At 36.4% G+C, this 24,500-nt stretch overlaps 1 protein-coding gene across 2 annotated transcripts in view; it reads left to right on the top strand.

Moving 5' to 3' along the window:
- AUTS2 (activator of transcription and developmental regulator AUTS2) overlaps positions 1 to 24,500 on the top strand; it is a 1,128,195-nt gene that overhangs the window by 495,340 nt on the left and 608,355 nt on the right. For both annotated transcript variants that reach the window (XM_072752804.1, XM_072752803.1), the window contains exon 3: positions 14,268 to 14,369. In XM_072752804.1, coding sequence (XP_072608905.1) covers positions 14,268 to 14,369 — 102 coding nt within the window. The remainder of the gene's footprint in view (positions 1 to 14,267; positions 14,370 to 24,500) is intronic.

Raw genomic sequence — 24,500 nt, 5'->3', positions numbered from 1 at the left:
GGACTCTGTACCTATAACATTGAATAAAACAGATAAAAATCCAGGACGCCTGGATTGCTCGGTGGTTGAGCTCTACCTTGGGCTCTGAGCATGATCCCGGGTATGGGGAATCAAGTCCCATGTTGGGCTCCATGCAAGGAACCTGCTTCTTCATCTCTGTCTCTATGCCTCTCTCCCTCTCTGTCTCTCATGAATAAATAAATAAATAAATAAATAATCTTTAAAAAATCCTATGGTAATTTATTATCTGGTTGCAGTATGGTTGAGATAGCAGGAGTTTGGAGGAGACAGCATAAATAAGTGAAGTATATTCATGACATTAGAAGGTGTTAAGTAAAGGCAAGGTTGACGGGCACTGAGGTGGACACTTGACGGGATGAGCACTGGGTGTTTTTCTGTATGTTGGTAAATTGAACACCAATAAAAATTAATTAAAAAAAAAAAAAAAGGCAAGGTTACAGTTCTAAATCAGATGATCAGGGAAGTCCTCACTGGGAAAGTGACATTTAAATAAAAACCTCATTGAGCTCTGTGCCTTCTGGGTGCTGAACATTTCCAGACAGATGCTGCAGCAAGAGCAAGGACCCTGAGGTGGAAGCGTGCCTGACTTGTTTGAGGAACCGTGAAGTGATGAGTAAAACCATTATGGAGGGAGCAAGACAGAGAGTAGGAGAGAATGAGGGCAGGGAATAATGTGGGAACCAGATACAGTGGGGGCTACTTTATAGGCCAATGTGTGACCTTGGTGTTTATCTTGATGGTGGAGAGGCTCTGGAAAATTTTGAGAAGAATAGGACATGAAATGACTTACTTCTTTTTTTTTTTTTTTTAAAGATTCATTCATTCATTCATTTATGATAGACACAGAATGAGAGAGAGGCAGAGACACAGGCAGAGGGAGAAAGCAGGCTCCATGCAGGGAGCCCAGCGTGGGACTCGATCCTAGATCTCCAGGATCACGCCCTGGGCCAAAGGTGGCTCTAAACCGCTGAGCCACCTGGGCTGCCCAATGACTTACTTTTTAACAGGAGTGCTCTGGCTTTTGGAAGAGATGGACAGAAGTAGCAGGCAAGGACACAACCGGGAGATTGGATAGGAAGGAGTTGTCATAATCCAGAGAAAAGACAAAGATAGCTTAGAGTAGAGTGGTAGCTTTAGAGGGAGTAAAGATTTTGTCCTAAGCAGCTTGAAAGATAAAATTGCTATCAATAACAGTTCGAAACATTGAGAATATGGCTTTAGTCATTTTGAGTTTGAGATGCCTTTTTGGTATATGAGTAGAATTGAAGGATGTACATAGATTTAGAAGACTAGGATTTTTGGAAGAGGTTGAGGCTAAGGATATAAATTAGGTATCACCAGCACGTAGATCATATATAAGGCATTGAAATTGGATGAGATCATTAAAGATAGTGAGCATAGGGCTAAAAAGAAGAGGTCCAAAGACTGATCCCTGGAGAACCTGACTTTAAGAGTAGGGACTCAGTGAAGAGCCCAGACTGTTAAGGAGTGGCCAGAGAGGTAGGAGGAAAGGTAAGAGTGAAGCACAGTGCTTCAAGGATGCAGGGATCATCAGTTGTGCCAGATGTTACGCTTAGATAGATAGGTCAGTAGGATGGGCGCTGATAGTGACCACTAGAGTTAGCTTTCATAGGTAATTGTTGGCTAGTACTGGACTCCTTTAAAGCCAGGCAATAGAGACTTTTGCCTTGGGCCCTGCTCTGGCCCCTCTTAAGTCGTGTGCCTTCCCAGAGTGGAAGGGTTCAAAGGGCCAAAGAGATGTGCCCACTTGGAGCCCACCACACTCCTGTAAATGTTACTGATTATGTGGGACTCTGAAATTCCCAGCCCAAATGTCCTCAATTGAGCTTTGAAGATGTCTTTTCTGGGTCCATCCTTCTGAGCGCACACTATGCCACAGCTGTGCATATGCCAGAGCCTGATCTAGGGGGCACAGCTAGTGGAGTTGGGGCAAGTGGGCAGTGTGGATGGAGACTGGAAGATGAGCTAGGATGTTACCACACATTCAAGTGAGGCTTCTTGAGACAAGGGAGAGAACTACAGATGGGAAGAAAAGGCACCAGGCCAGGGACCAGCTCTTCCACACTGCCACCTTCCATCAAGAAAACGCAAGGAATACAGAATTCTAAATTAAAACCTGGCCTTCAGTGTCATTATAGACATTCATTTGACAAGGTAAGAGGATATATATTTTATTTAATAGTGTATTAGCATGATTTACAACTTTTCATTATTTAGCCATATAGTTTTTTGGTCTCTTGCCCGAGCTCAGCAAATGCCTCTGATAGCCCGTTGTTGAGCTTGACAGAAACAATTTCATGGCCTGTGAGGACAAAAGCCTCATTGGGCTGGATTAAACAGAGAATTGGAGGAAAAGAATTGGCGATGCTGAATAAAATTTTTTAAGAAAATGGCATGAAAGAACTAGAAAGCTAGCTGGAATCTTCTCTTTGTCTTGTTTCATTTTCTTCTCTTTTAAGGTAGGAAAAATAAGAGCCAGGATGTTTGTACCCTAAAGAAAAGGATTATATTAGTTTGCTAGGCCACCATAACAAAATACCACAAAGTGGGTGCTTCAGAAACAAACCAATTTTCTCACAGTTCTGGAGACTAAAATTCCAAGGTCAGTGTGTTAGCAGGTAGGGTTTTCCTGAGGCCTCTCTCCTTGCCTTGCTGATGGTCACTTTCTCCTTGTGGCTTTGCATGGTCTTTTCTTTTCTCCTCTGCCTCCTTGTGGTCTTGGTCTTGATCTCCTCTTTTTATAAGGACACAGGTCAGATTTGATTAGGGCCCACCCTTATGACCTCATTTTCACATAATTACCCTTTTAAAGTCCCACTCTGCAAATACAGTCACCTTTTGAAGTAATGGAAATTAGAGTTCCAACATACGAATTTTGGATAGACTCAATTCAGTCTGTTAGAGGAATCTCAAATATTGTAGAACATGCATTTGTGGGACCCATCCCACTTATATAATGCCTGTGGCTTTTTTAAAAAAGTTGGCTATAGTGCTGGTTAAAGGAGTTCATTTCTATTCTCATAGAAATAATGGACCTTAGTATGGAAGAGTTACTAATTGGTAATAAAGTTAATGATAGCTTACTAAGTAGTGTGGACTGAATCATGCCTCCTCCCAATTCATATGTTAAACCCCCATATATTTGGTGTAAGGAAGTAATTAAGGTGAAGCAAGGTCATAAAGGGCAGAGAGCCTTGATTGATGTATAAGAAGAGTCACTGGAAAGAGCTGGCTTTCCACCATGTGAGTACACAGAGAAGGTAGCTTTCTGTGAGCCAGAAGAGTGAGTTCTCACCAGAAACTGCCCATGCTGACCTTGATAGTATACTTCTAACCTCCCAAATTGAGAGAAAATGTCCATTGATTAAGCCATCAGTCTATGGAATTTTGTTCTGGCACCCTGAGCCTAGACATTACGATACTCATGGATAGGGATGCTTGGGTGGCTCAGTGGTTGAACATCTGCCTTTGGCTTAGGTCGTGATCATGGAGTACTAGGATCGAGTTCTGTGTTGGGCTCCCCATGGGGAGTCTGGTTCTCCCTCGGCCTATGTCTCTGCCTCTCTCTGTATCTCTCATGAACAAATAAATCAAAAAAAAAAAAAAAAAAAAGGTAGTCATGGGTAGAAGAGGACCATCAGCTTTGGTGAGAATTTAATTATTGATTGGATTGGAAATATGCTAGTATCCTAACAGTGGCAAGTTGGAAAGAAGTTTGTTCTAAAAATTCATTATCTTAAAAATTTTGATAACTTGCAACCAAAGTATTTTATATCATAAAGAAATCTAGATGTTCATAATCTAGAAATGACAATGAATAGCCACTACATATATGAGTTAGGGGAGAATAATATCTTTTCTGCAGATAAGGTTTTTGAATTTTATTTTTATGACAAATTTAAAATGTATCTAAAGTAGAGATAGTAGTGTAATAAACCCACACATATATACTCACCATGAAACCTCAACAATTAAGACATCATGCTTTATTTGTATCCCTATTCTCCCCTAACCACCTCCCCACAGGTACTATTCTCCCTATCACCTGCATTCTTTTGAAAAATAAATCTGAAATATCAAATCATTTCAGTCATAAATATTTTGATCTGTATCTACAAAAGGCTTTCCCTTTTTATTATGACTATATCAAAATAGAAATAATTTCTTAATATCGACACTCATCAATGGACATATTTCTGAATTTGCCTTGTAACTTTTTAATACTTTGCTCAAATTAAGTTTAAAACAAGGTCTGTACCTTGCAATTGGTTGAGATGCCCCACATGTTAACTCATTCCTATTCTTTTCTCCCTACCTTGCGGTTGATTCATTGAGGGAATCGGGAGATTTCTGGATTTTGCTGATTTCATATCCCTGATGTATAGTTTAACATGTGCTACTTTACCTTTACATTTCTTAAAACTTTATATTATAATCTGTGGTGAATCAGATTCAGGTTTGGCTTTTTGCAGGGAGAGGTGATGTGATGTGTTCTCACATTAGGAGGCATGCGTTATCTGTTGGTTTTTTTTTTTTTTTATGATGATACAGCAGCCATTGATGCTTGATTCCCTGTTTTATTTATTTTTTTCATATTCAGGAGGTTCTTCAAAGATAACCAATAAAGTATTTAGTTGTTCGTTGGTTTTCTTTTAGTGTAATTTTATATACTTGCATAACCATGTTTGATATGTTTTAATTCATTGTGTTATTATGCTATTGATAATAAAATTGTTCCATCTTTCATGAGTGGAAGTGCCTCAAATTTGGCTTTCAAGTCCCTTTGACATAGTCTTTCTGGGATGACAAGATGTATCAAACTCATCTTGCATATTTCTTTCTTTAGATCTCAGTTGGCTATATTTTCATGGTAAAATGGGAAAAAAGACCTAAAAACATAAAACATTCTGTGTCTGGGGGTGATAGTTATTTTAAAGAATGCCAGGCCATTTAAAAAGTTGTTTGAAACATGTCTCCTTATAGAAATATAGAAAAAGTAAGCTCCATGTATTTGTTATTTTTGTATATTCATCCTCACCAACCAAATAATATTGTCTCAGAATTTCTTTTTATCAATCAAAATCTCATTATCAGAAAGCTAGAAATTTTGCCAAAGCAATCAGACATTCCTTCATCAAATTATTGTTTCATTGCACATGTGTATTGCATGTAAATTTCTAACCTAATTTGAAAACAGATTTATCTTTTAGTCCATAATCATGCCTAAGGAATGCCAAACATTTTTTCATTCATTTAGGCTTTTCTCTTTAATCCCATTCTCCTATTTTCCCCCACCACCCTCTAAGGTTTAGACTTCCTTTTCAGTAGAAAATGAAGTTAGGTATGTTATCATGTTTTTTTTCCAACATAATTCAACCTAGAAATGTACCCAGGTTGTAGATAGAGCTGTGAGTTCTATATCAAGCCCTGCTATTTACACTTCCACTCTTTTGCCTTCAGATTATTAAGTTATAGAGAAACAGTATCGTAATAGCCTCTTGGCTAAATCATAGAGAGTTATGATTCTCTTGATAAGCTGTAGAACATTATTAAGTTCTGTCTGGGTTGAATGTGTCTATTGGAAGGATATCAAAGTTGGTCAGATTGCTCTTGATTGTCTTAATTGCTTCTTGTTTATGTTTGAAACTATGTAGTTAGATTGATCTTGGCTTATTTTCCTCTCTTTATTAACTTTCAGGGTTTATTTTTACTGCTACAAAGTCCACTGAACCCCGTTAAGTGTTGAATAATATACGTGATTGGCAAGTGCAAGTGCTTTGATAGTTTCCTTTTCCAAGCTAATAACACAGCCTTCAAGTTGTTATCTGTGCCATACCTTAAATATTTATTTGGGAACATCACTGACACATTTAGATAAATGACACTCCAAAGTCCAGGCATGTCCAAGAACCTATTTTATTTTGCATTAGTGAATCTTTACTAATTCCATTGGAATGATTTTATAATAAATGGATTTAGAAGCAATATCTTTTTCTTGTCTTTGTAAATCCACTGTGGTAGGCAGAATTCCAGAATGTCCCTCAGGATAATTTGCTTCCTGTTGACTCCCATGATAAGATTTTTGAGTAGCATAGTTGACTTTTAAGAAAGGGAATTTTCTTCCCTAAGCCTGATTTAACAGGTAAGTCCTTAACAAGGAACTGTTTATGGTGTAAGAGATAGACTCCCATGATAAGATTTTTGAGTAGCATAGTTGACTTTTAAGAAAGGGAATTTTCTTCCCTAAGCCTGATTTAACAGGTAAGTCCTTAACAAGGAACTGTTTATGGTGTACGAGATAAATATAATGGAATCTTTAACTTTTTAAAAATAAATCTCTTTATTGAAATGTGAGTTACATGTCCTGAAATTGACTTATTGTAAGTGTACAATTTAATGAGTTTTATTACATTTATAGAATTGTATGATCATCCGCCATACTTCAATTTTAGAACTTTTCCATCAACTCAAAAATTTCCCTTGTGTCCATTTGCACATTGTTGGTCTCTTACATTATTGTGAAAAACTCCATTAGAACTGTGGTGAACTACCTTTTATTATTAAATTTAATTTGTTGTATTTTATCAGGTTTTTGCAGGCCTTTTAATTAAAATATCATTCCTTACTTCCCTTTGTATTGTATTATGTTATTGGATTTTGGTACAAATTAACTTTGCATATTTTTCTTAATGCTCTGAGTCAAATTTTGTTAAAAATTTGTAAAAGTTTATACTATTTTTTTAAGTTTATACTATTTGATTATGATTTTCACAGTACTGCCATAGGATATTTAGTACTGTAACATAGAAATGTGTTTATTCTCACATATTTAAAATAATAATCATATTCTTACATCATTATCACATTATATATTATTAAATTATCACATTATGTTTCTATATTTGGTTTTGCTCTTTATTTCTTTTTATTCTTAGATTTGTAAGTATGTCTTTTTTAATTCTGTGGGTTTCACTCTCATTTATACTCTAGTTTATTAATTGTGTCCAGTATTTTAATTTCCAATTCATTATGTACTTTTTATTTCCTAAAAATATTTATTCATTTTGAGAGAGAGTGAGTGCATGAATGAGGGTGCAGGTAGACAGAAGAAGAGAGAATCCTCGCTGAGTGTGGAGCCCAGTGCAGGGCTCAATCCCAGGACCTTGAGGTCATGACCTGTGCCAAAGTCGAGAGTTGGCCACTTAACTGACTGAGCCAGCATACACCCCTGTGCTTTTCATTTTTAGAATCTCCTTTCTCTAATTTTTACTTAAGTTGTTTTTTTCTCCTTCTTTTTGATCTCTGTAAATAGGCTATTTATTTCTATTATTTTCCAGTTTTTAAAATGATACGTTTGTGATTTTATTTTTGACTAGACTGGAATTACAGAATTTTCAAAAGTGTTTTTTAAAAAGATTTAAAAAAAATCTCAAGGTGATAGAAATATCTAAATTGTCACTAGTTTTTATCATAGAGGAGATTGCTCATGTGATTTCTACATTTTGAATTTTTTAAATTTATTTTTATTTATTTTGACGTTCTCTATGGCTGGTCCATCTACAGTCAGATATTCCGTGGGGGCACGAAAAGATAAGGCCTCTGAGAATTACCAGTTACATACTAAGTCAAACTGAGTATTTTAGCATCTGTGTCCTTTCCTATGGCTCTTGTTTTCTTGCTCCCTTGTAGTAGGATGCTAAAGACTTCCATCTCCATTTTCTTGAATACTTCTTTAGACATTGGCATATGAAAGTTTATAAGTTTATCCTTGAGTATAAAATACAGAAGTGTGGGGTGGTTTAGTGAATTAAGCATCTGCCTTTGGCTCAGGTTCTGGGATTGAGCCTCACATCAGGCTCCCTGCTCAGTAGGGATTCTGCTTCTCCCTCTCCCTCTGCCCCTCCCCACCACTTGTGCTCTCTCTCACTGCTCAGTAAATAAATAAATAAATAAATAAATAAATAAATAAATAAATAAATAAATAACATAAAAAATTAAGTGCAGAAATGCAAAAGGTAAAAATGATGCCTCTTATAACTGTAAAATGACTGTCTTTGACCTGAGACTTCACTTAACAATTTATTTCTAGTCCTTTGTCCTTTGTCTGTATCCTGTTTTGTTTAAACTTAGGAGTTCTCAGTAACAAATAATTGGATGCTTATTTATTTTACCTAACAGATACGAGATGTCCTTGCTTGTTTAAAAAAATAGGGCTTACCCTATATATAGTATTACTATTACTGACATACTTAATTATATGCTTTTGTTTTCTTGCTATTTCCCTTATTTTCCAAAAATTCTCGATAGAGAATATTGATAATGATTTTATATTTGACAGTGATTTAGAAGACATTATTTTTAATACCTAAATTTTACTGATGCTTAACTGTAAGATTATCAAATCCTTACTTAAAACATGTTCTGTAGCTATTGAAGACAATAAGAAGGTAATTTCTGATTTTATGATCCCCGAGAAATTTTATACAAATTCCTTGCCCTGCCCTAGTTTAGAATGTAATGCTTAGTTTTTTAGGTACAACTTGTTACTGTACATTTAAAAGTACAGTATATTTTTAATTTCTTAAAATGTTTTTTCTGTTCAACTTTGTAATTTTCTTTGTAGAAGGTATTTCCTATTAGCTTATTTTGATGTGTCAGCTTTTTCATTAAGTTCTTTAGTTTGGTTCTGTTTCATCTTTAATACCTTTTAAAACTCGAGAAATAAGATCATACATACAGATGTATTGCAACCACTGTGGAAAACAGTATGGAGGTTCCTCAAAAAATTAAAAATAGAAATGCCATATGATCCAGTAATCACACTACAGGGTATTTATCCAAAGGAAACAAAACCACTAATTTGAGAAGATACATGCTACTTTATGTTTATTGCACAGTATTTACAATAGCCAAGATATGGAAGCAACCCATATGTCTATTGATAGTTAAATAGATATGATACACATGTACATGCACGCCCCCCTCTCCACAAACAATGGATTATTACATAGCCATGTAAAAGGATGAGGTCTTGTCATTTGTGACAATATGGATGGACCTAGAAGGTATTATGCTAAGTGAAATAAGTCAGACTGAGAAAGAAAAATACCATATTATTTCATTCATATGTGAAATCTAAACAACAAAACAAATAAGAAGAATCAGACCTTTAAATACAGAAAATAAACTGATGTTTGGCAGAGGAAAGTGAGATGAGGGAATGGGCAAAATGAGTGAAGGGGAGTGAGAGATACAGGCTTCCAGTTGTAGAATGAATAACTTACAGGATTAAAACTCCAGCATAGGGAATATAGCCAATAATATTATGATACTGTTGTATGGTAAAAAATGGTACCTAAAGTTGTGGGAAGCATAGAATAACATACAGAGTTGTTGAGTCACTATGTCCTACACCTGAAACTAATATGACATTGTGTGTCAACTATATCCAAATAAAAAAATTTTTAAATAGTACAAATGCCACCCAAGTACGGGAGAGATTTCAACAAATAGGAGAAATTTCATTTTGAAAACAAAACCAACATTTTTACAAGATTAAATACTTGTTGTTTGGATGTTCATGAAGGAGTGTTACAACATTTTTTTCATTGAAAAAAAGAAAAGTCTGTGCTTATTGACACATTCTAAAAACATTGTGTGGAGTTCATTCAGATCCCTGCAGGAAAACTCAGCAGTCAGAGATAGGATTTATGCTGCTTTGAGGAACCAAAACAGTGGTAGGAAATTACTTTTGGATGCTTTTCTGCATTGCAGTGCATAATTCACATCATTCCTCTTGAGTTTCAGGCATAGATGTCTTCTCCACATACCTTCTGTGAATTTTGTTTGAAGAATTAATGACACCTACTGAGCCTCTAGCATCTTGAGCTCTCCATACTGAAGCTGAAAAGAGTGGCATAGCCCGGCTCACAAGTCTTAGCAGGGGTATACAGAATTACTTCACCTTCACTGAGTCCAGGGTGATGGAATTTCGTTACATGTTTCATTAGCATTGATAAAACCATGGATTATTTTCCTAATTAGCCATTAATAAAAGTTAACTATAACAAGATCACAGCTTTGGTTTTTTAATGTATTGTTGACAGTGAAATCTAATGGAAAACAAGCTAGCTGCTTATGTTTAATAAAAATTGTAATCTTATTGATGGGATTACTACTACTCATACCAGATACTAGCTTCCTTTAAAAAAAATTAACTTTTTTTTTTAAGATTGTATTTATTTATTTGAGAGAGAGCCCAAGCAGGGGAGAGGGCCAAAGGGAGAGGGAGAAGCAGGTTCCTTACTGATCATGGAGCCCATGGGGCTCGATCCCTAGGCCTTGGGATCATGACCTACCCAAAGGCAGATGCTTAACCAACTGAGCCACCCAGGTGCCCTAGATATTAGCTTCCTTTTATTTAATCTGTTTTGTTCTAATTCTGATGCCTAAATTACATAGTATTGTGATGGGAAGAAACTTCTGGGTAAGAGTGAATTTTAGTAATTAAATAATAGTAACAGTAAGTAAATATAGTAAATAAGAGTAAATGAAAATGATTTTTAAATAAGGTGTTTTAAAATTTTTAAAAGGTGATGGTAAGAAATCTCATTGCATCTGTTACAGCAAAAGCTTTCTTACAACAGCCAGCATGGATGCTAGGACAAATCAATGCAAGCAGATCGATTTTTCTTAGGTCTTTAAATGTTTAAGCCAGCACCTGGCCTTTGTAATGTCTCTTGGTTGTAGGGAATAGCTAGGAATTTCAGGTGAAAGATTACAACTTCTAAGTTAGTTGTGCTACCCCAAATGATCCATTGGATATGGCTGAAAATGCCAGTTTTAAATGTATTCATGGGATTAGGAATGAATACTTCTTTGCCTGAAATCTTGTGGTTTAGCTTTAGTACTTACTGTAGTCAATCCATTTCTTTGAAATATTGAGCTGTCTGACAGCTTAAAATCCTAAGTTTCCTTTAAACTTGAGCCTGGCTTTGGAGGAGAAAGGAGTAGTGTGGGGGTGGATTTTATGTAAGGCTCTCCGAGGAGAATTCACTGAAGTGCTTTTGCTGGCAGGGCACAGAGAAGGCCAGGAAGCTGCTTCATCTCAGCCCTTTTTGGGTTTTGCCCTCAGCCTAGATCAACATTTAGTCAGATGATTTATGGCAGAGACACTGAAGTCTCTTGTCAGGCCTGTTGAAGTCATCACTTTCCTTCCATGAAGAAATATGGAAGAGACCCAAATGCAATGGCCAGATTTTGGGAAGCCAGGTGGATATCAGGAGGAGTCTTCATGTTCTTATACTGTTAATTCCCTGCTGGATGTTTATTTCTCATCTAAGTTGAGGGACTGAGTTTTATAAACATCTCTTGATCAAATAGCACCTTACAAGATTTCTTTTTTTGTGAAGTCACATACCACAAATATATTAAAAACATATTCTATAGAGAATACTAATATACTGCAGACTCATTATTTGCATGTGAAATGCTAAACATCTAACTGGATTCTAAGGGGGCACCTGGGTGGCTCAGTGGTTGAGCCTCTGCCTTCAGTTCAGGGTGCGATCCCGGGTCTTAGGCTCGAGTACCACATTGGGTTCCCTAAGGGAATCCTGCTTCTCCTTCTGCTTATGGCTCTGCCTCTCTCTCTATGTGTCTCTCATGAATAAATAAATAAAATCTTTAAAAAAATTAAATGGGTTCTAAGAAGCAAAATGGAGAGAGCAGTAAGCAGTACAGATCTGGGTTGAGTCCTAGATCTCTTACCTAATTTGGGGTGCATCATTTGCTCTATTTGTTTCCTCATTCATACATTGGAGGTAGCTTTACCCGTTTTTACTTAACTCAGAGATTCAGGGAGATAAAAATTATGACATTACCTGTAAATTAGTGTCCACTTCACACACAGATTTTATGGTCCGTCAAATTTATTTAATAGTAAGCCGTTTAAAACTTGAAAATGTATCATAATTATCCAAGGCATTTAATGAAGAATGATATACTGTATCATATATACCTAAACTTTGAAGGCATATCAAAAAATAAGCATAGAAAGAAAGAGCTCTTTGAAGACCATGGTGGATCATATCTGAGCTTTAAAAGCAATGTGACCCGAAATGTAAGCTTTACAGGCTGAGGAAATCTAGTGTGAATAGACAGATGCAGGACAGAAATGGACATGACATGTTCAGGAAATAGAAAGTAATGTTCATTTTAGATTAAATTCACCTTTATTATAAGTATAAAAATGAAAACTTGAAGAGAATGACAATATTCTGAACTTTTATTCCATAGTAATAAGAAAAGGCTCATATAGCTTGCATCTGAATTAACTTAGAATTAGCAGATTTAGCAGTAATTTAGAAGAAAACTAAGCACTTAAGGGCCCAGGAGGATACAAACTAAAATGAGTATCATTTTTCTGGGTTCCATTAGAGAAGATGTCTGGAGAAAGGGATTTTTAGAAGAAAGTGATAAAAGTGGATTTGTAGAAAGCCTGAAAGCAAAAAGAATGCTCTATATAGTGGTGATTTGGGGACAGCTTTTTAGATGGTGTGACCCAAAGTGGGATCTGAACTGCAGTTTTTAAAAGAGGCACATTAGATAGAATGTGGATTCAGATTCATTCTCCATTTGTCTTGGTTCACATTCCCTCTTGGCCCCAGAGCCACATGAAAGACTGCAGGCAAAAATTTTGCTACCTATAACCTGTTCTCTGAAATTTCCTCCTGCCCAGGAGCATGGGGCTTATGTTTTTTTTTTTTTTTTTATGATAGTCACAGAGAGAGAGAGAGAGAGGCAGAGACACAGGCAGAGGGAGAAGCAGGCTCCATGCACCGGGAGCCCGACGTGGGATTCGATCCCGGGTCTCCAGGATCGCGCCCTGGGCCAAAGGCAGGCGCCAAACTGCTGCGCCACCCAGGGATCCCGGGGCTTATGTTTTGTTTGAGACTTCCCATGTCTGATCCATGCATCCCTCTGTAATGTTTCTTCCTATTTCTTCCCAGAAGGAAACCTCTGTTTCAGATAAGACTCCTTCTGATCATTTCCTAGCATGTTGCTTTCCCTACCTTTGCTTTCTGCCTCTCTCCCATCAAGTGTTTCCCCTCTCTTCTTAGCCATATGAGCTCAATCTGCTTTTAAAATCAAAGGCTTCAGAGATTACTTTTCTTCTTGTCAGTGGCAACTTTTTGGTGTTCTGGTGTTTGTGTTGTTACATTTGCTTGTCATGCAGTTTTCGTCTGCTAGATTGAGAACAAAAGTGGTTGTTGATGATGACATCATAGGCTAACAGTCCATATGAATATGTCTTATAGTCTCATATAGACTGGCAGTTTTCACTTCTGTGTGTTTATTCATTTTGATGGAAAATCAGAGTTGGTAAATGTGTTGAATTTTCTGAACATGAAAATCAGAGCTGAGTAAATATGCAAAAACTGCTAAAATGTAAGCTTCAGAAGACCAGAGACTTTTTGTTTGTTTAGCATCATATTTCAAGCTCTTACTAACCAGGCCCAAACATAGCACTTAATACTATTTGTTGAATGAGTGGTGGCTTAATTACTTAAGCTATATTTAAACTATAAATCTTAATCTGGGTACTCTAAAATACCTGCCAAGAGACCTCCAGAAGGTTGTCTCAAATCAGGATCATTGTCTTCCCAATGGTGATAGGATAATTAAGCATCTCATCATTTTCTCCTAAGAGAAGATTGTTTTTTGTTCTGTTTTGTTGTAATCTTTCTTCAGAGATGGACAGAAAATAAGGTGAGCAACCATAGTTGGTGTAATCTGACTTTAGCTAATTCAGTGGTTTTGGGTTTTTTGTTTGTTTTTTTGTTTTTTGTTTTTTGTTTTGTCTTTTTATTGACAAAAAAAACTCCCAGTGGAACAGAGAAAAAAATCTGAGGGAAGATTACTTTCTCAGATTCACAGACCTTTGTTAGATTTTTGTCAGCTGTTTTTTTTTGTTTTGTTTTGTTTTTAATGGTTGCTCACTCTTACTTACATTGACATTTTATGGTACATGTTTTGCTTATCCTATTCTCCATGTTTCTTCCTATGGCAGCTTGCCTGGCACTACTGAGAAGCTGAGAAGAATGTTAAAACACAGGACCTTAAGTTGTTCACTTTTGACAAGAACACGGGCAAAGTAACAGTTGTATGAAGACACCACTGACTTTTTTCTTTCTCCTCTTTTTTTTTTTTTTTTTTGCCTTTAGCTCAAGCCAGGCCAGAACAGCTGCAGGGACAGTGACAGTGACAGCGCCAGTGGAGAATCCAAGGGCTTCCACAGGAGCAGCTCCCGGGAAAGACTCAGTGATGTAAGTTAAAAACAAAGAAAACCACTAGACCACCCATCCCTGGGGTCAAGTCTCAGCTTCCCAACACTCCTATTTCTTCTATCACTTAGTCTATGGAAACATTATGGTGTCCCCTCTCTCAGCATACTTGTTTGAGTCTGACCTGATGGTTTCATTCCATTTTCTAGTGTGACCTAAAATGTGATTTAACAAATAATGAAATGGGTGGGAGTACTTGTCACCTTAGAAACAAAAAGATTCAAAGGAAATTGATAACACTTTCATTATCAGTGTTGCAAATGAAGAAAGTAGTCCAGACAGTGCTTCCACTAGAAAATGACATCATTTAACTTTGGGCTTTTTGTAAAGTCTTTGCTTATGAGACTGGTGATAGTTCCTGTCTCCATTTGATTTCTGTTGGAAGGGATGAGTAACCAGCCAGTTATTTGGCAAGGAGTATTATTTCCTGACTGATTTCCAAAGGAAAAATCCTTGTGATAATATCTCATACCTCTTGAGGTGTGTCAGCCCCCTGACACACCTGCCTCTGACTACTCTCCAGCCTCATATCTGCCAATAGGGCAGATTTCCCCTTGCCATACTCGAGAACCACATGATCCTCTGGGCTCTCTTTTCTTCTAACATAATGTCATATAATGGGATTCTAGACTCTGAAAGTAGCATTTGGAAGCTTTCTTATAAAATGATCAAATGGGGAGAAATTTTTATTAGTGATAGCAATAAAGGAACATTAACAGATTAAGTGATACAGTACTCTCAAGAAAGAGATGGCAATTCAGAATCTCTGAGTTTCAAGAAGAGTAAACAGAGTTAAGACATATAATAAGGAGCAAAAACCTTCACCACTTATCTTCCGCTTTTTTTAATACTCTAAAGCAATTGTCTTCATCTTGGTGTACAAGATGATCCAGGGTGTTACAGGAAAAATATATTAGAACTTATTTATTTTTTTGTCTAAAACAAAAGAAATGAAACTTAACTAATAATTTATTGAGCTGGGAGTAGTAGATCAAGTATATAATTTATAAACACGTGTAGTTTAGAAGTTTGCTCAAATTTTTTTTAACTGAGGGATGTTCATAAGCATAGAAGGTTGGAGCTCACTACAGCACATTACGTCATTCCCTAAAGTCCACTCCTATCCATTTTTCCATCATCCATGGTGAACAGTCCTGAGACACATCTCTCAGGAAAGTCTGAGGGCTTTAGATTGAGACTTGATATATGAACATTGAATTCTTAAAAGAATTAAGTGGAATGAATGAAGTATAACTATTTCTATAGGACTTAATATCTTAGTTATAGATAATTGCTTAATCTTCTAATAAGGTTTAATATCAATTATACGAACAAAGAATATAATTCATCTTTTGCTTGTAGGTATGTCTGTGTATAAGAATATTTCTTTGTGTTTTTATATATTTAATTAACTCTGTGATGGAACTATAAATTATAATAATAAAATTGTATTTCTTACCTAAGTTGTTAAAAATATTTAAGTTGCTCCTCTGAGCTTTTGTTTGGTTTTTACTTTTTTGTTTTTTATTTTTTTTAAGATTTATTTATTTATTCATGAGAGAGACAGAAATTATTCCAGGATTAGTTAATCATACTTTCATGGAGAAATGAATGCCACATTAAGTCAGAGGACAAGAGTGTACAATATTGTACAGTCATTGAGATTGTTTGGTTGCCCTGAATTCACTTTCCATTAGATCAAAAGAAATTGGCAAGAGACAGTCTATGTTCATGGATAGGAAGACTTAATATTGAGATTTTACCCAAAGTAATATACAGATTCAGGGCAATTCCTCTGAAAATTCCAATATCGTTTTTTGCAAAAATGAGGAAACAGATACTCAGATTTATATGCAATGACATGAGACCCCTAGTAGTCAAAACAGCTTTGGAAAAGAAGAACAAAGTTGGGAGACTCACACCAGTTTCACAATTTACAGTAAAGCTACAGTAATCAAAACAGTATAATTTTGATATTAAGATAGGTGTATAGACCAATGGACTAGTATTGAGAGTCTAAAAATCAACCCATACATCTCTAGCCAACTGATGCTTAAGGAGTGTTGAGTCCCATGCATTTGGGAAAGAATTATCTCAATAGATGGGGCTGGAACATATGGATTTCCTTATGCAAAAGAGTAAGTTGAACCTCTACATCATATCATGTACACAAATTAACTCAAAATGAATCAGTGGCCTAAGTATAAGAACTAAAATCATGAAACTCTTAAAAGCAAATGTGGATCAATCTCCTGATTTTGAATTTGGCAGTGGATTCTTAGATATGGCCCCCAAAAGATTAGTAATGAAGGAGAAAATAGGAAGATTGGACTTCATCCAAACTAGGAGCATTTGTTCATCTCAAAGGGCATTATCAAGAAAGTGAAAAACCCTATTGAATGAAAATATTTGAAAATCATATAACTGATAAGTGTTTTTAATATTCAAAAATGAGCAAAGTACTTGAATAGACATATGCGAAAAGATATACAAACAGCCAGTAAGCTCATCATGTTCATTAGGGAAATGCAAATCAAAATCATAATGAGAAAAGAGAAAAAGGAAAAAATATCATAATGTGATGTCCGTTTACATTTACTAGGGTGGTTATGATAAAAAAAAATGGGGAGGAATAACTGTTGGCAGGAATATAGAGTAATTAGAACCTTCGTACATGATGATGACAATGGAATGGTGCAACCACTGTGAAAGATAGCTTGACGGTTTCTCAAAAAACTAAATATGTAATTATCTATGTCCCACCAATTCTACTTTTAGGTATATACTCCACCACCTTGAAAATAGTTACTCAGATATTTATATGCCAATTTTTATTGCAGCATTACTTACAGTAGCCAAATGGTAGAAATATCCCATGCCCATCAGTAGATAAATGAATAAACAAAGTGGCGTATATGGACAATGGAATATTATTTAGTCATAAAAGGGGTATGTTCTCATGCATGCTACAACATAGATGAACCTTGTGAAAGATGCTAGTCATAAAAAGACAAATATTGCCTGATTCCACTTATATAAGGAGCCTAGAATATGCAAATTCCTAGAGACAAAGAGTAGAGTATGAGTTACCAGGGACCAGTCATGGGAGTGGGATAATATGAGAGATTCGGAGTCATTAATTGTTACAAAGTTTCTGTTCAGAATGATGAAATAGTTTTGAAAACTTACATCCCTAGTGCTATGAATGTAATTAATACCACTCAGTTGTACATTTAAAAATGGCTTAAAATGTCAGACTTTGTTATATATATACTTACCACAGTAGAATAATGTAGAAAAAAAATTAGTGCTGTAACCATATAATGTCAAGAACAGCATGCAATACTTTGAGTTCATGTTGTGTATTAGTTATTAAAATTCATACCTTTGCTACAACAGTATCAATAATATCAATAATATCAACAGTATCAACATAACAAATATGAAAGTAGGCGAAAGGACAAAAAAAAAAAGGGAAAAAGGAAAAGAAAAAAAAGAAGTTGCTGGCATTTAGTGAGATGTTCCAGGACCTCCAGCCACTGAATTTCTTTGCATGAGCAGTTCTAAGGCTGCAAATTCTTAACCTCAGACCAATTGCCATCCAAAATCTGCTGAGATGAAAGCCTTTGAGAAGTCAAGCCACACAATGATTTTTTTGGATACCAAGGCAACACCTACTCACACAGCATTTTGAAGAACAAAATACCCCTACTTTTTTAAAAAGGGAATTAGTAACTAGTTTTTTTAATGACTCTCAGAGAATGAGGAGATTGAGTGAAAGACCACTACTCGTTTTGTTCTGTGGTTTTACCATGCTTGTGCTTTCATTACTTCCTTGAACATATGGAAAATAGTTATTAACTATTTTAAGGCCTCAGTCTACTAATCAAGTCATCTGTGTCATCATTGCCATGTCTGTTTCTGTTGGTTGGTTTCTCTCCTCATTATGGATTATTCTATTCTGTCTCCTTTGCATGGCTTGACAGTTTTGGGGGGATGACGAACATTGTGAGTTTTTCTTTGTTGGGTGCTGTATATTTTTGGTTTCTAAAAATTTTCTTGAGCTTTATTCTGGGATGCAATTATGTCATTTGGAAACAGTATGATTTTTCTGAGGTTTGTTTTATGCTTTCTTGGGTGGAACCAGAACAGCCTTTAGGCTAAAGCTAATTTTTCCCCCAGTGCTGAATACTCTGCCTAATTCCTGATGGATTACATGATTTTTTCTAAACCTTGCCAGCTGGTGGCAATAGCAGCAATTTTCTGCCTTGTGGGAGTGAGCTCTGGGGATTGACCGCCTGCTCCTGTCCAGTGGGTGTTCCCCTTGCTTGGGGTCCTTCTCTCTAACAGAAAGTGCCGTTCTGGATTCAGGTGAGGACCAGAGGCAACCTTTTTGCAGCTTGGACGAATCTGTCCCTGTGAAGCTTTCTTCTCTCCCATTTTCTCCTTCACAAATTCTAGCCATTTTGGCTTCCTTCAGTTATCAACTCTGTCTTCCCAACTCAGGAGTACTTCTGGGCTCTATCTGGGCCACCCCTCAACAACCCCACCATGGCGTGAAAACTCTCTCCAGGCAGTAAGCTGGGGCTATTTTCAGGGTCATCTCATGTGTCTTCCCTTGATCATGGTCTTGCAGTCACTATTGCTCAGTTTCTAAAATCCTTTTCTTATACATTTGTCTGATTCTTTTTGTTGTTCTTAGGTGGGAGAATGTATTTTTTTTTAAGTGTGAAGCACATGAAGCTTTATTAGTTCATGGGTTGTTTTTTTTTTTTTTTTGACTCCATAATTTATTTTTTCCTTTATACATTTTGAGTTTCTTCTGCATTTCAGATACAATGAAGTTGATAGCTGAATACCGTTTGGTGAATTTATATACATGTGTAATCACATCAAATACTTTGGGAGTGAACAGAAATAATAATTGCTTTAATAGATTTCATAAATACTTTCTTATACATTAAAGGAGAAAGAAAGGTTTTGTTTAAAGGAGAAAGAAAGGTTTTGTCCAATTAGTCCATCTTGCCCACTCCTGGTTTTTCAGCGGAGATAAAAATTCCCCTTTAAAAATTCACTTTAGAAAAAAAAATAATAAAATAAATTCACTTTAGTTATTTTTAGAAGCTTTGACAATTGAGATTTATTCCCAAGTGTAGCTAATAAAGATATTATATTATTCTAGCTTAGTTATTTTGAACTGGACAGGCAAAAAAGAGTAAGAAAAAAGAATTCCAGCATAGCTGGAGTGTTTGACTCATGAGTAAAGCTTTAAAACCAAATGTGCTTGGCTTCTCTAAATTACGTATTCCCAAACTGTATTGCCAGAAGGGAATAATTGTTTATAAGGACTCTTAGATTGTCCACATCAAGGAGACATAGTAACTTGTTTAGATTAGTCACTAAGGAAAAAGTTAAGGGGAATAATTGAGTATATAAATATTCATGATGAATTATTCAAGAGAGACAGTATTGCTTCTGACTTACACAAAGATTCATATCTGAAGAAGTTGTCAGGATTTAGGGCTAAACTCACTTAGAAATTGTGATTAGTCAATAAAATATAAACTGATCCTAGGCATTCATTACAAAAACACCAACTTTATTTATTATTTATTTATTTGTTTATTTATTTATTTATTTAAAAGATTTTATTTATTCATGAAAGACACACACACAGAGAGGCAGAGACAGGCAGAGAGAGAAGCAGGCTCCATGCAGGAACTCCAGGATCTCACCCAAGGCCGAAGGCAGGCGCTCAACTGCTGAGCCACCCAGGCGTCCCAATAAACCAAGTTTTAAAAGCAGTTTATTTATTATCTGTGTGCCTTTAAGCAAAGAACTTGATCTTTCCAAGTCTTGATTTCTTTTTCCATAAAAGGTGAATAATTTCACCTATGTTGTAGGTCTTCTTTTAAAGATCACCTGGCCCCGTGTATTTGAATAATGTAGCACAGTTCTTGGCACATCCACTGTGCTCAAAAATATTTATCCTTTCTTTTGCCTCAGATTTAGAAGCCCCTCTGCCCTTTTAAATTTGAATTCCTTTTAAGTGTCAATATAACAAGTCGTGCTTGTCTCAATCTTGACGATCATGACTCTTCCTCTTAGATAAAATCCTCACTATATCATGTCTCCTTATTTTATTTTATTTATCTATCTATCCATCCATCCATCCATCCATCCATCCAACCTATTTTTCTCAAACTGGAACTGTCCGTCTTACTTCCCTGTCCTGGTGTTGGATCCCAGAGCTCGTATCCTCAGAGTCACGCTCTGCTACTTCCTCTGACTCACTTATCTTGTCTAGTTAGTGACTTTCCTTTATCTGTTGACTGTATTTGTAAAGAGGTATTTGAATCTGATTACATTTTCTTTGACACTACTGATACTTTAGAAGCCTCACGATTTGTTACATGGAGGAGTGCTGTGGCCTCTCACTGATATCATCCTCTTCTCTCTGTCCTGTGCACTGTGCTCCATAGTGCTTCCATGGTTGTTTTCCCAAGATCTGGGCTTGCAATTAAACTCTGTTGTTTAAGATACTTTTGGATGAAGTCCACACTCCTGAGGAGTGTCTGCAGAGCCATCCACAAGGAAGTCTGAAGCTTCCCCTTCATCTTCCTTCCCACCCTCCTTCTACTTCCCCATCTCTGTACTTTATGCTTAGTCCCTCTGAACCTTGTTTTTTTTTTCTTAAATAGTATGCACTTTCTTAAATAGGATACACTTCCTATCTTTGTTTATTCTTTTTAATCTTTTTTCTTTTCTCTTTTCCCTTCTGCTAGTCCCAATGTCACTTTCTCTAGTAAATTCTTTCTACCATCTATGGAAGCAAATTTCTTTAATGCTTTATTGAAATGAGTGTATGGATATGGCTCATTTCTCTGTCAACGAATTTTGGGTAGAATTTTTGGTCGGGAGAAAAATATTTAATACTTTTTAAGGGCTTAAGACATGGAAGGAATTGAAACATTTCAGGAAATCTTGAAAAGGATTGAATTCTTATAAGTGCTGTGTTCTCTAATCGGGTTGTAGACCCGATTCTACATGAAGCCATGTAGACCATTAACATATTGGCTGAGGCATTGTTTCTGTATCTTTTTTAGATACCCCAAAACTCCCCACGTTTGTGGGTTCTACCATGCCGTCATTCATTCATGCAAGCATGTGTCCTAACCTCCTTACCTCCCACCCTCACCCCAAACCTTTAAAGAGATTTTACTCTGTGCCAGGTTGACTTGCTGCTGTTTAAGGAAGAAACAAGCATGGGCCACACTACACCACCCTTCAGTTTCTCTGTAGTTAAGAAGAAAATCTGATCTAATCCAGTCCTGTTGATGTTGTTTCTTCTCTTCTCTCTCTTTTAAAAATTTGTGTTGGGTTTTCCTTTTCTCTGACAAGTTTGGTTCTGCCCCGTTCTATTCCAGAACCATGTATTTATGTGTTTTCCTGGATGCATCAGCAGTTTGCCCAGAAATATTTGGATACTTTAAATGTGTCCGGTATAGTTCTGTGCACTTGAAGTTGACTGATGAGCAAGATGAAGTCTACGTCCTCATGAGGTTTCCCTTCTTTTGGGGGAGGCAAACAGCAGACCTGTGAGCAAACAGTAAAACTATTCCTGATAGAAGACATTTTATGAGGTAGATAAAATAGTAATGAGGGGTGAAAGGACACGTGTTGCAACTTTAACCACGGTGATTGAATAAGGCCTTTCTGTAGATGATATGTGAACCAAAGCCTGAATAAAGAAAAGGAAATAGCTCTGTGAAGATCTGTGGGGAGAGTATCCTGAGTATCAGGAGCAACAAGCTCAAGAGTCTGAGTCTAGAGCAAGCATGACATGTGCAGAAAGAAAGAAAACAGGCCAGTGCAACTGGAATATAGTGACTGAGCACAGGGTCTGATCACATGGTGTCTTCTAGTGCATGTTGAGGAGGCTAGGCATGGCATTAGTCTCCTGGTCTGCTTTAATGGAAGACTACAAACCTCTAGCTTAAAATAATGGAAATTTATTACCTCATAGTTTTTGAGGCTAAAATTCCAGCATCAAGGATGTCAGCAGGGCCGTGATCCCTCATCTAGCTTCTGGTAGTATCTGGTATTCCCTGGCTTATAATTACATCCCTCCAATATCTACCTCTGTCTTCACCTGGCCTTCTGCTCCATTCCTATCTATGTGTTGTCCTCTCTTCTTGCAGTACAGTAGTCACTGGATTTAGGAACCACTTTAACCTAGTATGACCTCAATTTAATTATATCTGCAAAGACCCTTTTTCCAAATAAGGTCATTGTAGTGCTCACTTCTGTAGCACTTATAACAAATGAGGTCATCATATCAGTTAAAGTTCTCAAGGGAAACCAAACCAATAGTGTGTATAATCATATGCAATTATGGAGGCCAATAAGTCTCAAGATCTGTAGTCAGCAAGATGGAAACCAAGGAAGTCAGTGTTAGTTCTAGACTGAGTCCGAAGACCTGGTGGTCATCAAGATGGCATAATTCCAGTCCAAAGACTCAGGAAGAATCCACTTATCAATTGAAGTCTGGAAGCAGTAAAAAAAAAAAAAAAAAAAAAAAACCATTATCCCAGCTCGCACGCATCAGATGGAAGAATTCTTTCTTAATCTGAGAATGTTCATTCTTTTGTTCTGTTTCTGTTCTGTTTGGATGAAGCTCACTCACATTAGGGAGGGCAGTATGCTTTACTAGGTCTGTCAATTTAAATGTCAAATTCATACAAAAACACCCTCATGGCAATGCCCAGAATAATGTTGGACCGAATATTTGGGTACCCAGGCGCCTAGTCAAGTTGGCACATAAAGTTAACTCTCACAGTCTTATTCTGAGGTTCCACATGGATATGAATTTTAGAGGGATGCTGTTACACTATTCAACCCACTATGTGTTCTTTTTTTAAGCCCCTGGAAGATAGTAAAAGAAATATTGTTATAATTTTTGCTTTAAAATGTTTATTTGCCCTTTATATGAAACAACAGATAAAGATAAGACCAAGAATGCAGTCAGGGAAAGAAGCCAGAAAGGACTGAGTGTAGATGAGAGCCAGTTACCATGTGAAGTGTGTTGGAACAGAGGGTTGATAACTGAAGCTGGAAGGGTCCATGACTATACCTGATGCTTTCTTCATGCCTTTGCCCCCTCTTTTTTTTTTAATTAAATCTATTTATTAAACACCAAAAACAGTCACTAACAAGAATGATGACAAACAGAAAAGCAAAGCAAATCGTTTCCCTAAATATCACCTACACTAGCCTTCATGTTCCCTAAAATTTCTACTATTTTCTTTTAACTTCTCTGGTACTAAATTATAAAAGTTTTCAGTTGAGGAGCCAATTTTATTTTTTTATTTGCCTGTTTATTTCTTTTTTGTCTGGAGAATTTTTTGAAGTGTAATTAACATATGGTGTTCCAGTAGTTTCTGATATACAGCATATTGATTTGATGATTCTATACATCATGCACTCCTCACCACAAAATTGTGTCACCCTACAGCATTATTACAGTATTATTGACTATATTCCCTATGCTGTACTTTTCACCTCCATGATTTATTTATTTAATAACTGGAAGTGTGTACCTTTCATCCATTTTGTCTCTTCTACCCCCACCTGCCTTTCTTCTGACAACCACCAGTTTGTTCCCTGTATTTGAGTCCATCTCATTGGGCAGCCTGGATGGCTCAGTGGTTTAGCACCTGCCTTCAGCCCAAGGCCTGATCCTGGGGTCCCGGGATCGAGTCCCGTGTCAGGCTCCCTGCATGGAGCCTGCTTCTCCCTCTACCTCTCTCTGTGTGTCTTTCATAAATAAATAAATAAAATCTATAAAAAAAAAGTCCATCTTGTTTTCTTGTTTGTTCTTTTTTTTTTTTTTTTTTTTTTTAGATTCCACTTAAGTGAAATCATATGTATTTGTCTTTCTCTGACTTTTCTCATTTATTGTAATACCTTCTGGGTTTATCCATGTAGTTGCAAATGTCAAGATCTCATCCTTTTTTATGACTGATTAATATTCCATTGAAAATATACCACATTTTATTTATCTTTTCATCTATAGTTGGACTTGGGATGCTTCCATATCTTGACTATTGTAAA

The sequence above is a fragment of the Vulpes vulpes genome, chromosome 3 (genome assembly GCF_048418805.1).
Source record: "Vulpes vulpes isolate BD-2025 chromosome 3, VulVul3, whole genome shotgun sequence".
Taxonomy (NCBI): domain Eukaryota; kingdom Metazoa; phylum Chordata; class Mammalia; order Carnivora; family Canidae; genus Vulpes; species Vulpes vulpes.
This window is presented reverse-complemented; position numbering and strand designations above follow the sequence as displayed.